The sequence below is a fragment of the Stegodyphus dumicola genome, chromosome 12, assembly GCF_044657685.1.
Source record: "Stegodyphus dumicola isolate Sdum_Otavi_A_Nest chromosome 12, ASM4465768v1".
NCBI classification, from domain to species: Eukaryota; Metazoa; Arthropoda; class Arachnida; order Araneae; family Eresidae; genus Stegodyphus; species Stegodyphus dumicola.
Window position 1 is genome coordinate 59,493,303 of NC_140779.1, and position 16,078 is coordinate 59,509,380.

Genomic DNA, 16,078 nt, shown 5'->3' on the forward strand with positions numbered 1-16,078 from the left:
ATTGGAATAATTCGAATAAAAAAAAAGAATATGCCTATTATTTAAAACCTATGTTTAATAAAAGTATTTCTTGTCATTTGGATTTTAATCAAATTGTTACTGGACATGGGCGCTTCCCGGTGTATCTTAAAAGATTTGGCATACAAAAGAATGAATATTGTCATAATTGTGGAGTTGTCGGATCGGCAAGGCACTATGTGGAAGAATGTACACTTACTTATGACATACGAAAAAAATATAATTTTATTAAGATTTTTACAGGTGCTGAAAAAGAATTTAAATTTGCAAGGGAACTTATGTGTTTTCTAAATAATAATCGCTCTGATGTTGGTATTTCTATTTGATAAAAGTTTGTATTTAAATTTTGTGTTACAATAATTTAAATTGAGATATTGGTGTTTATATGGAATTTTAACATAATTTTATTCAGTGCGTTATGTGGTGTATTTTATGCATTTTTATAATTATGTATTTTTTATGTATTTCATGTAATATGTAATTTCATGTATAATTATGTATTTTTATATGTTTTTTTTTTTTTTTTTTTTTTTTTTTTTTTACTTGGCGCAGCCCTTGTTTGTCATAAAATCTTGTCGATTAGGTGGATGGGGCTGCGCCCTATTTGTACCCACATACGCCATACACATGGGTACTAGAACACAAACATCCATATATATATATATGAATATAATATGTCTTGATTAATTTCTGAACACGGTCATGATAACAAAAGAGTGCCAAATATTAATGTCATTTATTAAGACATATTGTATCATAATCAATTTATGTAAAATTTTAAGCACACTTTTGCTTATTTTATAAATAACTTCCACAAAATTTAACAGCTGTTAAATTACTAAAGGATTTATTTTATAAGCAATCAGAGCTGAAATTTAAGAAAAATAATTATAAAATTAAATGAAACCCCAATTGCAATAATTAAAAAAACATGTTTCGTGATTTATTTGAATATTAATTTCATCAGAGGTTTTTGTTAACAATATTTTTTTTCTTTTAAATTACTGAATTAACTCTCAGAAAAATATTTTTCTTATTATTTTCTTCGTTTACGAAATGTTAATTATAATCTCTCATTTATAATTATCTAAAATGCGTACTCTTAAATAGGAGTCTTGATTATCTGCATAAAAAATTTTTCCATTGCATGATTAAAAAAATAAACTTAAATTTATTCTTTAAAGTAGGAAAGGAAGAAGGGAATTTTTTTTTGCATTCGTTTTTTTCTAAGCTATGGGAATGAATAATTAAAAATTTTAATCAACAGTAGTATGGATTCATTTTGCCTTCTCATTGTTCGTTAAACTGATATTGATTTCTTAAATAGTATAATTAAACAGGCGAAGCACTTTACTAAAAAAGATAAATGAAAACGACAAAGATGGATTCGTTGTTTATCTATTATTTTTCTCTGCAACATAAACCTTTTGTGAAACTGAGAACTTTTTTTCCGTGTTAAGTAGTTCTGCGATCTGAAATAATAAAGCTTTTAACAAAGTCTCTCCTCATGGGAATTCACAATCAAATGGTAAAAGAAAAAACAAATGCTATTGTGACAAACCGAGGTAAAGTGGTATTACTTTTCCATTATCAAAAAAGTTAAATAAGAAGTTTCTAGACTTAAATCACACCTTTTTCAAAATCACACACTTATAGTCTTATGAAATAAATGTGTTGATGTTTAAGTTAATTCCTGAACGAAAGCTATGAATACAGTTTTCATACCTGAAGATATTTTATATTCGTGAAGATGTTTTGGAGTGGGACAGATACAGGTAGAGGCTAAGTCAGTACTTCTGTAGCGTCACAAGCGAAATGAAAGTTTGCTGATGTTAGTTAACTGTTAAACGTTCTCCCCAACTGAGGGAGAACACCTTGGGGGACGATCCGAATTCTCCCACCCCTCTTCCTCTATTACAAACTTCTCGAAAGGACTCTCGGCTCATGATGTATTTTGCCGCACACAATACTTGCAAAGATCCATGACTTTTCCTGGATTCGAATCCGAGCTCATCGGTATGGAAGTCAGCGTCACTAAACACTGTATAGGGTGGGCGATGAATCAATGAGTGAATGCCGGGAGAACGCGAGCACCATCCCTCTACCGTATGCTTAATTGCTTATAGTGTTGCATCCACCTTTATGTTTATTAAAATATATATATAAATACATAGTTGCCCAACCGGGATACAGGTTAGCGACGCTGACTGCCGTACCGAAGGATTTTTTCCGGTTTCGAGTCCCGTAGGATGCTTGTAAATGTATAGTGTCTGTGCGGCATGGAGGCACTCTAAATATGCGGCAAGCCGAAATTCCTCTCGAGAGGTTGGTTTTAGGGGAAGAGGGGTGGGAGACCTTCGGACCCGTCCCTCTCGGGGTGCTCTCCATAAAAATCGGGGGAGGAACTGAGCAGTGTCGTAGCGTCACATGTATGGTGCTCAAGGCGCTTGCCAACGATAGGCGAAATCTTGTATTTCTTGCCCCGATGAATTTCGTGGGCTTGTTCTGATGTTACTGTCAGACAAGTGAGAGGAGTCTCAACAGCAACAACATGAATACATGCATATCTATATGAAATATACATACATGGGTAAATTAATTGTATTCAAAATAATATATTTAGAGTTGTTCCAAAGTCCTCATTACAATAACTCTATATTACAGTTATAAGAACAACAAGCTCTAGATCCTTACTGTATATAAATAAAAGAAGATTTACAAAACAATAATATACCAAAACCTCCTTCACAAATTTTTTTCCATTGAAAGTTATATTTTATATTGTAAATTTAAGAATCCTAAGGCACGTTGGCAAAAACCAAATAGAATAGTCTTACCAAAAACATTAGTTCCAACAATTTTGTAATAAAATTCTGATTCACCTGTAGCTGCTCATTCTGATATTCATAGAACCCTTCACAGAATTCAGAATTCAGAATTCTTTTGGAAGAACATGCATAAGCTAATTCTTAATTACGTAAAGTCCTGCGATTCATGTATACAGAAGCGTGGTTTTAAAGCATCGCACAAAGCACCCTTAATGAGAATTCCAATAGCTAATAGACCTATTGAACGTACAGCTATGGGCATTATAGGCCCTCTGACACTTCCTGGACATAAAAACATTTTGTTTATTACTGATATTTCAATAGATGGCCAGAGGCCTATGCTTTACAAAATTGTTCTTCTGAAACTGCAATTGAAACATTTGAATTGTTCATTGCTTCTCATGGCAGCATACAATCACAGAGGTGCTAATTTTATCTCACAAGCTATTACTGAAGTTTATAAGAAATTAGGAATTTGTAAAAACACCTCCATAGTTATTCACAGTCAGGTGATGTCTTGGAAAGATTAAATGCTACGCTCATTAACTCTTTAAGTTATTTGGTTTCTGAAACACAAGAAGAATGAGACAGGCATTTACCCTTTGCTTTGTTAGCACATAGAACTGGGAAGCATCAGATTTTAGATGATTGTCTGGCTTTTCTTTTGTATAGCCGAAATTTAACGTTACCAGTTAATATTTTGATTCAGTCTAAATTTAAGACTTATGATGATACTAAACGTTTTCGAAGAATTTGCTCATAAGACTGCAAAAATAGTAGAGGAGCGTGTTCTGTCTTTCGGCCACGTTGCTGCTATTAATCAGCTTACTGTTCTTTGGCCACACTTCTGCGTGATTTACGTACACGCCCGTGATCTTTTAAATGAGGGCCAACTCTGTTAGTTGATTCTTCGCAACTTCATCTGATTAATTTTATTTAGCATTAGAATAGTTTCATAGAAACCAGACAACCCGATGGAAGGGTTTGGATTTATAACTGAGACCATGTGGGTCGTAAAAAAACTGGCTGTTACCTGCGACGCAAAATGTTCCGTGATGTCCTTCTTGGAGTAGCTGGAATTCCATTTCACGTTGCAAATGCAGAAAGTCACTATCGCCACTGCAAATCTAAAAGACCAAGTACTCAGCTAGTACAAGGGGTCAGAAAACTTCTGCTAGCGAAGCCAGGATCTGAAGCATATAATTGGGAAACATTTAAAAACTCTCTGGTCAAAGGCCCGCAGTAGTGAAAGACCGCGCCAAGTTGGAAGCAGAGCTGTTCAGTAAAATACCAGACTAAGGTGGATGAATTGACGGATTTTATTCTGCGAAAAATTCAGATATTAATTTACTGTACGAAAAGAGACGCAGAAAAGTCATTTTACCGCGTCTGCTTCTTTAGATACAGGACTTTTTGGAAGTTAGAAACTCAAACACCGTCGAAAGCTTATTTCAACTCGGCGTGAAATTCGAAAACCCGCGAGTTTCAGGCAAAATACGTACGGGAAGTTTAGGCCAAAGATCTTCTAGCCAGTATTCGAGATTTTTGCCTCAGGAAAAAACACACAACAGGCAGTATCCATATCCGCAGTCAGATGTGACCACAAAAGACGGTAGTAAAAATGCGGGATAGAAGCAAAAATCATTTAGCGATCGCCAGAATAAGAACAAGCAAGAGGCAGAAAAACAAAAAAATTTAAACAAGTTAGAGTGGCCAAGAATAGGGAAAAATCCTCTGTATTTAAATTAAATACCGTGGACGTGCAAAATTTGGCATTGCCTGAAATTCAAATTTTATTAAGTAACGTACCAACAACTGCTTTATTAGACACTGAGGCACATTGCAGTTTTCTGTCGCAAGACCTTTCTCAGAAAACATTTTAGGAGGCATCTTATTTTTGAAATAATAGGATAGAAAGTAGTTGCCGCTCAGAGAAAGCAGTGCGTATGTCTGTGGAAAGTGAGTCTGCACGTTCAAATTAAGAACAGAACAACAACGGGTTACCTTTCTTGTGGCCAAAGATTCATTAATATGAGTAATTCTGGGGGTCGACATTTTACTCGCGGCAGGCGTAAATTTAAATTTTAAGAATTCTACTTTGCAGGTGCAGCAACAAACCATAGAAGAAGAATCCAGTCTAGCACCAGGAAGTCGAGTTGAACCACATGCCGAAATAAGAAAAAAAGAAGTTGCGAGCGGTGGTAAGAAAATGTAGTAATTTATATGATTATAAGCCTGGGCTCAGCCAGATCGTTAGCCATGAAATCGATACTAATAATGCCGTCTCTGTAAAAAACGAATCCATACCACTGTGATAAAGTGAAAGGACAAATAACGGAAAAGCACATTAAAAAAATGCTTAACAAAATCATTAATCCCCACAAGTAACCCATACGCAAGTTCTGTAGTAAAAAGATCTTCCACCTTCAGATCACAAACCACGGCGATTTTCCGTAAACAAAATAGTATTACGCAGTATTCATTATATCCCCTGCGAATTATAGACGAAATTATTTGAAAAATTAAGTCTACGAAATATTTGACTACGCTGGACTTACCATCAGGCTATTTTCAAATTGGCGTAAAGCCTGAAGATGTTCAAAAGACCGTTTGGCTTTTGTGGAGCTCCAGCAACATTTCAACGCATGATAGACATTGTCCTAAGACACATTCTAGGGAAAAGTACTTTTATATATCTCAATGATATCATTATAACGAGTGAAACAATTGACCAACATGTTCGACATCTAGAAGAAGTATTTTCTTTACTAAATGAAGCTGGCCTCAAAGTAAATGCCTCGAAATGTAAGTCGCAGCTAAAGTACTTCGGTGTCTTGGATATAAAATCTCACTGAAAGGCATCGAAACAGAAAATTCTAAAGTTTTAGCGATTAACAATTATCCGCCTCCCAACAGCGGCAAAGAAATTGGCATTAGTTTTGGGTGCTCCTATTATCATTCATTCATAAAATACTTTATAGTTGAACCTTTGTTGGTTCTGGAAAAAAAAAAAAAAAAAAAAAAAAAAACATGTTCACATGGACGGCACAGGCGAACACGAGATTTGAGCAACTGAAGCAGACATTAATCAATGGTCCATTATTGAAATTACCGGAAGAGGACCAGAACTTGGAAATTGTGACTAATGCTTTGGACTATGAACCTTTCTTTATTCAAGTATTTAAATTCTGGTTGAGAATAGGGTTTACTTTAATTTTTTTATAGTTATTTTTATTTTGGAACAAGCCTTTCTTATACATTTTAATTTCCCACCTACATTTTCCTACCAGAAAGAAATTACGACTTATGCAAATGAGGTAGAAATACATATTTAAGCTGAAGTCTGGGTCACTTCAGTAGAGGAGCATATTTTGTTTTTCGGCGGCCATTTTGTTGCTATTAGTCAGCTTACTATTCTTCGGCCATATTTCTACGTGCCTGCGAGTATACGCCGGTGATTCTTTAAACAAGAGCCAACTCATCTTCGGTTGATTAATTTTATTGAACATTAGATTAGTTTTATATTTTATATTTTACATTTTTGAGTTAAAGCTCGAAAGGAGGCATATTGAACACCTGAGAACGGGCCATCTGTTCATTTAATTTTGAGTTAAATAAAGGATAATTTAACCTTTCCTTGGACTTGTTGCTTACAAGAACTCAGCGAATAGTTGCTATACAGTTCTTCAGTATTCTAACTTACAAGGTAGTCTAACTTAGCTAAGATATTACAACTTTAATCTTCAATTAGTGCACAAGCCTGGAATACAACCTGAAAGTTTAAAATCAAATATATAATGGTCGACGTTTGTCATATGGTATCAATTATTTTTGTGCCTTTTTTTAGCATGAGCATAAATGTTTGTTAAGTATAATTATAGAAACTTGGAGGGCGGGAAAATAAATAGTTTGATTTCATGATATTTTTGAAAAATTTAGTGTTTGAGTTTGAAAATGTCATAACTTGAATATTTTTCTTATTTAAAGCATTTTTCTAGCTGGAAGTAGGTATGTACAGAAATAGGTGAAAAAATGAAGACCGAATAAAGATTTTGATTCGTACGAGATATACATGTAAAGACAGTCATTAAGATGATATTAGGACTCAACATATATAATCTTACACATAGACATAGATATCTATATATATGTATTATATATTTATAAACATAAAAATAGGTTATTATATAAATGTTTTATCTTATATCTGCGCTGGAGGGGACTGCACGCATGTATACACACATACAACTGGTTGTTCATACGTGATTCTATATTTAAATAGTTTTAAAACAATCCTATCGAGAGTAATATTGAAGATCTGATATAAAATAGTCTGTATCTAGATACAAATTTTTAATTGTAAGCTATTGTGAACAATAAAGCATAAAATTTCATGCCATATGGTTACGTATTTATGTCTGTATAAGCCGATAGGCATGTAATAAATCATGAACAAGCGTGCATAACTGATGTTTTATGATGTTCTCTTTAAAATAAATGGTTTATATATATTGCCATTTATTACATATCTGGAACTGGAGTCACTGCATTCATTATTTGGCTGCAAGGCATTTCTGAAGTACATTGCAGAACTGAGATCATTTAGAAGAATGTAAAATATTTAGGCAGCATTTTCACGTTATTATTTAGATAATTTCAATTCACATCGAAAATAATAATAATAAATTTTTAATTTAGACACAGATGGTATTAAATATGTCAAACATAATTTTCATTTTGTTATTACTTTGCTCGTTTTGAATTTCGCAATTTCCTTTTTAAATTTTACGCAAAATAGTTGTTTATTTCATAATAATCTGCCTTACAAATTAAATTTTGTCTTAGGTTTTGCATAAATACTTTGAGCAGATTAAAAAAAGCAGGCTGGAAGATCTTTTTAATTAAGATGGGCATTCGTCGTTCTGATAGTGTCTGCCATGAATATAACGACAAATAAAAATTATTTTAGTATTCATAACTATAAGGATTTTGTAATCTGACGAGAAATCAGAAACATCCTTTTTCTTTTTATATTCAAGTAAGAAAATAATATTTATGAGCGTTCAATATTTTTCAGGAATTTTTAGCAGCTTTTCATTCCGTAAAAGTCTAAACCACAGCACTTAGAGAGTGAATGAAAATACATTGACCGTTGAATTTGCTAAAAGGATTTTACTATGTATGTTTTTCAAAATTTTCAGTAATAAACGGAGCTTCATACCTGCTTCTTTGGAGATGTTGATATTTGGGAAAACATGTTACACCAAGAAGAATTGAGAACAGACGAATGACGCCATTTTGTGACAATTTTATTTTAACTGATGCGCTTTGTGCGACTGCGCATCATCGTTTCCTTTGGGTGCAATTAACTTAAAGATACAATTGGAAATAAAGGCTAATGAATGGTTTTGAAATTACTAGTATTTAAACAAAGAAATTTTGTTTAATGACATGAAAGAGAAAAGTACCGGAAATAAAGAAAAAAATAAATTAAAAAAATTTTACATTACGCCCAAAGGGACGTTTTTTAACGTTTTGTGTATTACCTTTATTCATGAAATACCATGCTCTTCTCACTTAAATCATAAAATTCAGTTCAACAGCAATATAACAAACTCATTTTAAAATGAGTATATCTTTAGAATTTCCGATACAGAGTCTCGCGCGTTGGAGATAAAAATGTTTTTTTCTTTTCGTACAGTGTTGCCATTGCTCGCTTTGAAATCGTTGAGTTTGTTAATAAAAATTCGTTAAAGGTTTATAGAATATGAACTCGATAATGAAACAAATTCCAAATTAGGGCTTCCAGATGCCCATATTCGGTGGAGGATTGTAATTCAAAATTTCTTGGCTCTAGGTACCGTTGTTTTATCACAGTGCGAGAAAAATACATACATTCATGCAGATTCTTTATTATTTAATTTCTTTAAATATAACACAGGGTTCTAATATTTGGTGGCAACAATATGCAAAGCGATTCGCCATTTATAGAGAATCAACGCAAATGCAAAAACGAAATTAGTAGTCCTTTTGGGCTATCGCCCTCTCGACTAACGAATAATGCAGTCTAGGATGATAAACAAAATCAGATTACTATTTCATATGCTTATGATGTTGCGTGGCCCCAACTTGTCAGCAACAGTAGTAGTGACTGCTATGAACTGGAAATTACACAAACTCGTAAGAAGGGTTTAAATCCCTTTTTATTTCACTTTAGAAATCACAGTTGCGTTCACTTGACGCTCATTAACTTAACAGCGTTCTAAGATACAGCTGAGATTCAGCAAACTTTCTGATTAAGAATTTGAAAGATTCAACTAACTGCCGAAGTAGGCACACAAGCCGAAACGCGCGATTCTTAAATTTCTACCTAGCAACTTTCACGCTCGTGATTCAAGAAGCACACTTACAATCTCTTTTCCCTTCTATTTAACTCAATTTACTTCTGCTAAAATTTGAATACTCTGCGCGTTCTACTAATCTACATACTCTGGCATTGGCAATTCCAGGGGAAAGTAAAGGCTTGACAGGAAAGATAGCTTAAAATAAATGTTAGTTAAAATAAATATAAACTCTACATGCTTTAATTCGTGACAATGGCTATAATTCAAATCATTGACAAAATATATTAATTATTGTATAACATTGTTTATTTATAAACAAAAAATTCAGTTTCGTTTCTTATCCATCAAAACGATCTGTATTGTGAATTATTTAGATTTCCTGAATATGGCAAAATACACAAGGATTATCTCGAGGGGAGATTCGTGAAGAATATTCTAAGGAAAACTGGATTTTAAAATGTCCTCCACGAACACATCCTTTTACTTGTTATTTAAATTCGTCGTATCATCATCGCACCAGTTATTTAACTTCGCAGTATTCCCGAATATTTTTGAAAAAGAATTAGTTGGCCTTTCAGCGATTCTTTGGCAAGAGAATTGCTTCTTTCTGACAAGAGAAGTTCAGACTTTTTTTATTAAATTTAGGGAAAGTCAGGTATAAAATATAAACTGCTTGTCTTGCCAGTTAATGGCTCTGTATGAGCTAAAACACCATTTATTATTAAATATGGAATTGCTCCCATGAAAATAATCATTTATGCATAAACTGGTGAATTTTGCTCGTAAAGACATGTAAACTTCATTTTTAACTTGGCCATTATGAATATTTTACTCTTAGGCTAGCTTTATATGTAACATATGAAATACTCCATTCACAGCGTTAAAATATTTTCATAAAATTTTGGACCTTATTTTATACTGAAATTACATATCTATTTACAAAAATAAAGCTTGTAGCCAACTTTTATAACATTTTGCATACACAATGTGAATTAATTTATTGATATTTACTAAAGTCTACGGAAAAAATTACTAATTCACTCCATTATAAGTTTAATAAAGTATAATAATTACTCGATTATTTTCAGGAATTTTACGACATAATTTCAGAAATTACCCATCGAAAGAATAACTTTTGATAAAAAACCATATGCACGTTACCAGTACTTTGCAAGGAACATTTCTGGTTAATAATTAGTTCAAGATCTTAACTTTATTATATCTGCATCAACAAGCAATAGGATTGGAAGTTACTTACCTGAAACTATATGTCAGAGGAAATTTTAAATTGGATTATCACCAACTTACAGTATCGCTAGTATGCGAGTAACTGAAACTTTTTCCCTGGACAATTCATTAATTTTTGCCAAATTAGAAAAGTATGGAAAGAGAACGAAGTTTATAATATTTTATTTCGTAGTTGGAGATAAAGTTTTAAAAGTAAGCTAAAATACGGAAATTCTTTCTTGTTTCGGATCACTGATGCAAGAAGATGGAAAATAAAGCCTAATTTACTAGTTAATTATTTCCGAGACTTAAGTTTCTAAAATTCAAAACTTTAAATTACTTTATTTTGAATAATACAGTTTGATTTCTCGAAATAAAGAATTTTCGAGATAGTAAGATATTAACTTTTGATATATTTTAAAAGAATAAAGAATGCAAAATTATTGATGTAGAACACAAGTTATTACAAGTAAGAAATGCTGGCAATGTTTAATTTTAATATTAAAGCTTGTAAATTAAACGTATAAGCTTTATTAAGGTCTAAATAAAGCTAATTAGTCAAATATGTAACACGACGTAGTAATAAATGCATTAAAAAATGTAGTTCTTTTACGGGACTGAAGAACTTTTTATAAAGCAGTCATTGTGGTACATAATTCAAAACCAGTGCTTTAGAGGGCTTTAAATAAAGGTACGAAATATGTAACAGCTTTTCCATCTTTTGCATCACGTTTCTATAAATTTTCAGTAGTTCTGCTTTATTATTTTCTTCTGTAAGAGATTTTATAGTTGCAACAATTTTGGCATCTGATAAAGTTTCTCGTGTTGTTACTGGATTTCTACTTTCATGAAACATGGAAGGAAATTTCAAGATTTAATCTATTTTTAATAATTTTCCACTGTTTTGAAAACATATCCTACATGGGAATTGGGAATTCGAGATAAAAATGTCTCAAATGTTTTCTGATTTAGCTGCACGAAAATAATTTAATGTTGAGAATGTAGGAAATAATTTTATTTTTAGCAAATTTAGAGATTCGAGATATTGAGGTTACACAGTATATTCATTATTAGTCTTTAGACTACTATTGAAAAACAAATCCTATGCGGGCTGGGATTCCAATAGCAAGCTCTGGTAGGTCATTTCGGATTCGGGTTTTGTCTATTGAATAAGTTAGCTGTAGTTTTTCACAATTGTGTTTCACAATTTTCTTCACGTATAATGCCAATAAGAGCAATAAATTTTTTTCACTAAATCAGTCTTTCTATGCAGATAGTTTTGGAATGTTTTACTATAATTAATCGTGTTAAAAATTTACTGGAATGTTGCAATTTTAATTCTTTTTCATTCCTACTTTTTTTAATCTTAAAATTAGTATAAAATACATTCTTTATGAGATATTTTCTTTTTCTCTAATATAGTTCCATTCATCATCAGGACAGGATTGTAGTCAATGAGAATAAATAACTGAACACTGTTAGTTTCTTTACGGATCCGATTGCGAACCCGATTCAGCTAGTTAGTTTCGCATTAGTGCTAATGGAAATGCACTGCATAGTTTCTGCCCCCTTTTGTTGCAGAATTCAAAGCTTATTTAATCAATCCTCAATTAATGTCTACAAAAGCCGGCAAGTGGACAAGTAGGTGAGGTCACCAAACATTGGTTATTTGCTGCAGGTTCTATTCTTGATGGCTGACAGGTTGTCTACATGAAGTTTCAATAAATTTCACCTGTCTAAGGTATATACAAAGCAATTTTTTTTATAAAACATTTACGTAGTCCTTTCTGCTGAAGGCAGATAACTTTAGTGTGTTCTACTGTAATGAAGTAACCTATTAAGTAATCAAACCCGATCTACAGAGCAAAGCATTATAATAGATTGAAGAGTTTCATAAATTTAAATAATTGCTAAAGGTTTGAAAGCTTTATTAAACAAGACATCAAAACAAACGGATTTATGATTGAAAATAATTGCCAACTTTGCATTTTATTGCGCTTCAAATCATTCGGTTTAAAATGTGTTTCTAAATACAGATGTTAAATATTTTAAAACTGAACTAAATAATAAGAAAAAAATTGAATTTAGACTGTTTTTAGTTTACTTTTCAATACATTCTAAACAAAGTTTTTGCAATACATTAAATATCAAAGAACCTTTAATTATCATAAATTTCACAAAATTGGGAAGAGGTGTTTATTTTTGATTCATTATCAATACTTATATGATTACCAAAATTATTGTTCTCGAGAACATGAACGGATTTTGACTCAGATTAATTACCAACTCGATGTACAAATTTACATAGAATGCTCGAGGAAGTTGATGCAGATCTCAGTTTTTAAAAATTGATTGCAGCTGTGTATTTTTTAAGAATAAAATTTTCTAAAATAGGGTAGAGAACTTTTTGGAGACGCATTCAATACTAAGGATGAGAAATTTTTTTAAACACGAAATCGAAATTTTTATACGGCTCGAATAGAGCAAAAATTATTATTGTCAAAATACAATTTTAAGTTGTGGGCAAAATGTTCTAATTTTTATGGACAAAATTAGCAGAGATATGCGTGTTAATAATTTCGTAATGGGCAAATACGAATTTAATAACGACGCATGCTGCTTTTTACAAATGGAATCATTAGTTTGAAAAAGGATCACTTTGTGTTTTGTAGCTGCTCTCTTAACGTTATAGAAAGCTAACGCATTTCAAGCCGATAGGTATTAAAGCGACCTAAGTTAATAAAACTTTTTCTAATATCTGTGAAGATATTTCACGTGAAGGAATGAAAAATTCTAATTTATTACATCGTAATAAGGATTCACGAAACGGAATTTTTGCTCTAAAAAGTTTGATTTTGTTTTTACGGAACCTTTCGAGGGGGAAAGGTGACGGTTTCACATTTTTTACCTTATTTTGAAAAATTATACGAACTTTACGAATTTTTACTCTAGTACAATGGTTTCCAAATTGTATTTTGAACCCCGAATACGAACCAAATTGTATTTTGTTGGTCCCGCGAGTCAACGTGAAAATTATAAAGCACTCGCCGTAGTTGACAAGTATTATATCACTAGTTGATTAGTATTACGATTAAAAATATGAAGCTACATTCAGTTGTACATTAGTTTTACATTACATTAGTTCATTGTACATTAGTACATATGTGGACATCAAGAGTCAAAAGGAATGAAGTGTTATGTTTTATAAATCTAATGTATTTTTCTAATGTAAAATGAATTGATTTTGACCATAGTGTTAAAACGTATAGAACAGAGCATCGTTTCCAATTGAAAAAAACTATAAGAGATAATTCCCAGAAGAAAAAACTAAGTATGACTGGATAAAAAAAAAAAAAAAAAATTGCATTCGAATAGTACGATAAATCAAAAGGCTTGTCAGTGAAGGAAAGGAAATAACTTATGGGCATATCAATAGACTCGGCGTTAAAATCTAAATTTAATCAAGAGCAGCTTCTAAATTTTTGGTTGTAGATTCATGCAGAAATTTCTCACATGACTATGAACATTTTGTCGTCATTTGGAGCAATATATTTAAAAGAAAAATCTACTTCAATGCATGTAGCAACAAAACAAAAAATAAAAAAATAAATAAATGTAGATTATGAAAGACGACTGCAGACAACATCGACAGAACTAGGTATCGACAGTTTGTGTAAAAAACAATGCAAGCACATCCCTGTCGCTAAATATAACGGAAGGGTAGGTGACATCTGTAATGAGAGGTAATGAGTAAATTACATGAATTTCATGTTAAAATTTTTGATAAAATTAAAATGCTTTTATTTAATTGCCTTTACATGAAATACCTACAATATAATGATCCACTTTAATTATTACTTCAAAATGTATCTTTCTAAGGGTGGTATGGGGTTTCCCTAAAAACCTCATAGTTCTAAATCATAGTTCCATGAGTCGATAAGGTTTGAAGACTACTGCTGTAGTACATAAAAAGCTAGATTTTATTTTTTTATAACCTTTTCACTCACAATATGTGAAAAAAAGCTTATTTAAACTTTCTACCTAAATTTGAGAAGTATCATTTTTCGTAGATATCTAGTAACTATATTCAGGCATGTAAAGCCCGCAACCATTTTTTTCAAACATTCTGTATATGACATCCTTAGCGCTCTTAAGTAGGTTTATTTCTTATTTCAAAGGAAAGTTCGAGACGTTCACAGGCAGTTTTCTGGAAAAGTAACCAACCATGAGTAAATTGCAGTAAGTAATTGATTGATGCAGTAAGTAAATGTATATTGGTTTAGTTTCTAAAATTAAACAGAAATCTTTTTTCATCTGCAGAGCGAAAGTGTCTAAAAGAAAACACCTCCACATGTGAGAACAAAGAAAAACTATAGGATTTTGCTAAGACAAATGGAAACGCAGCAAGTGGAAACATTGGTTTGTACCTATTGTTCCTATCAGTAGGCTATATTTGGATCAATTTTTATGTTCCATCTGGATTAGCTTTCATAGTTTTTGTTTTAGTTTTCTGTGTTTATTTTGTTTACCATTTTGTGTTAGTTACTTATTCTTGCGATGTTTCCCACTCTTCTTGAGGAAAATGCACAAATTTCGGTCTATTCTCACGTAAGTATACGTTTCTTTTAGTCGCTTTCATTTCCGAAGTTGGAGAAGAAATTTTGTTTAACATTCAATGCTATCAAAATGAAGCTATGATTCGAAGTTATGTTAAGTTGGTAAATTTACTCATGTTACAGGAATTCCTTTTTGCTTATTATAATTTCTTTAGAATTAAGTTCTTTAGAGTATTCATTTCTTTAGAAATAGTTGATTAAATCCAGATTCTGATACATTATCAGAAATATGTCCTTAATTTTATGGATGGATATCGTTCAAAGAAGAATGCAGTTAATAGATTTGGTATTCCGTTTAAAAAAGTTGAATTAATTTTAAAATTCAAAAGTTAGTTATTTATAATTTTTCTGTTGATTCTTTCAAGCTAAACTTTAATAACAAGTGGGTATTTGCAATTATTTAAGAAATTTTCCAGTTTTAGACTTAAGAACGAGCAAACAAGTTTAAGAGAAAGAGATTTCGGACTCTCATTTTGTTAATTAAACAATTGTTACAAAATTTATACGATAGGTAATTAATTTGTTAATTAAGTAAGTGCTACGATAGTACACAAATGAATTATGAAATAAAGATAAATTTTTATTTAAAGTATGAATAGTTCTATAGAGGGATTGATATTTGTGTCTCACCTCCCGATAACGTTAGAGTGGTGAACAAATATTCCGCTTCTGTGGTTCCAGCATCATTATGAGCGGTCATAAGAAGCACGTAATGGCTAGCTGGAGTCAGATCGGACACTGTAACAGACACTTGCTCTGGAAGAACATTGGTCGACAACAAAATCCACTCTGCTTCATTCAGTAGCTTATACTGGATGACAAAGAAATGAATGGAACATTCTCCACTTTCCCAACTTGTTAGATGGATAATAATGAACGTAGAATTGATAGTCAACAAAGAATCTCTCAGCGGTGGTACTGGAACTGGAAGAAGAATATTTAAGGACGTATTACGACCATTTTTAGAGTAACCAAAACAAGTTAAACACTTTGAATGTGAAAAATCGTTGACATAAAGACATTCTTACTAATCGCAAACTGCATA

General features: G+C 31.9%; 1 protein-coding gene across 2 annotated transcripts in view; it reads right to left on the minus strand.

Moving 5' to 3' along the window:
• The window catches only part of LOC118194064 (cell adhesion molecule Dscam1-like), a 572,732-nt gene that overhangs the window by 24,365 nt on the left and 532,289 nt on the right, over positions 1 to 16,078 (minus strand). For both annotated transcript variants that reach the window (XR_015044453.1, XM_085827755.1), the window contains exon 20: positions 15,664 to 15,957. Coding sequence is in view for 1 of the 2 variants with exons in the window: in XM_085827755.1 (XP_085683881.1) it covers positions 15,664 to 15,957 (294 nt within the window). In the remaining variant the exon portion in view is untranslated. The remainder of the gene's footprint in view (positions 1 to 15,663; positions 15,958 to 16,078) is intronic.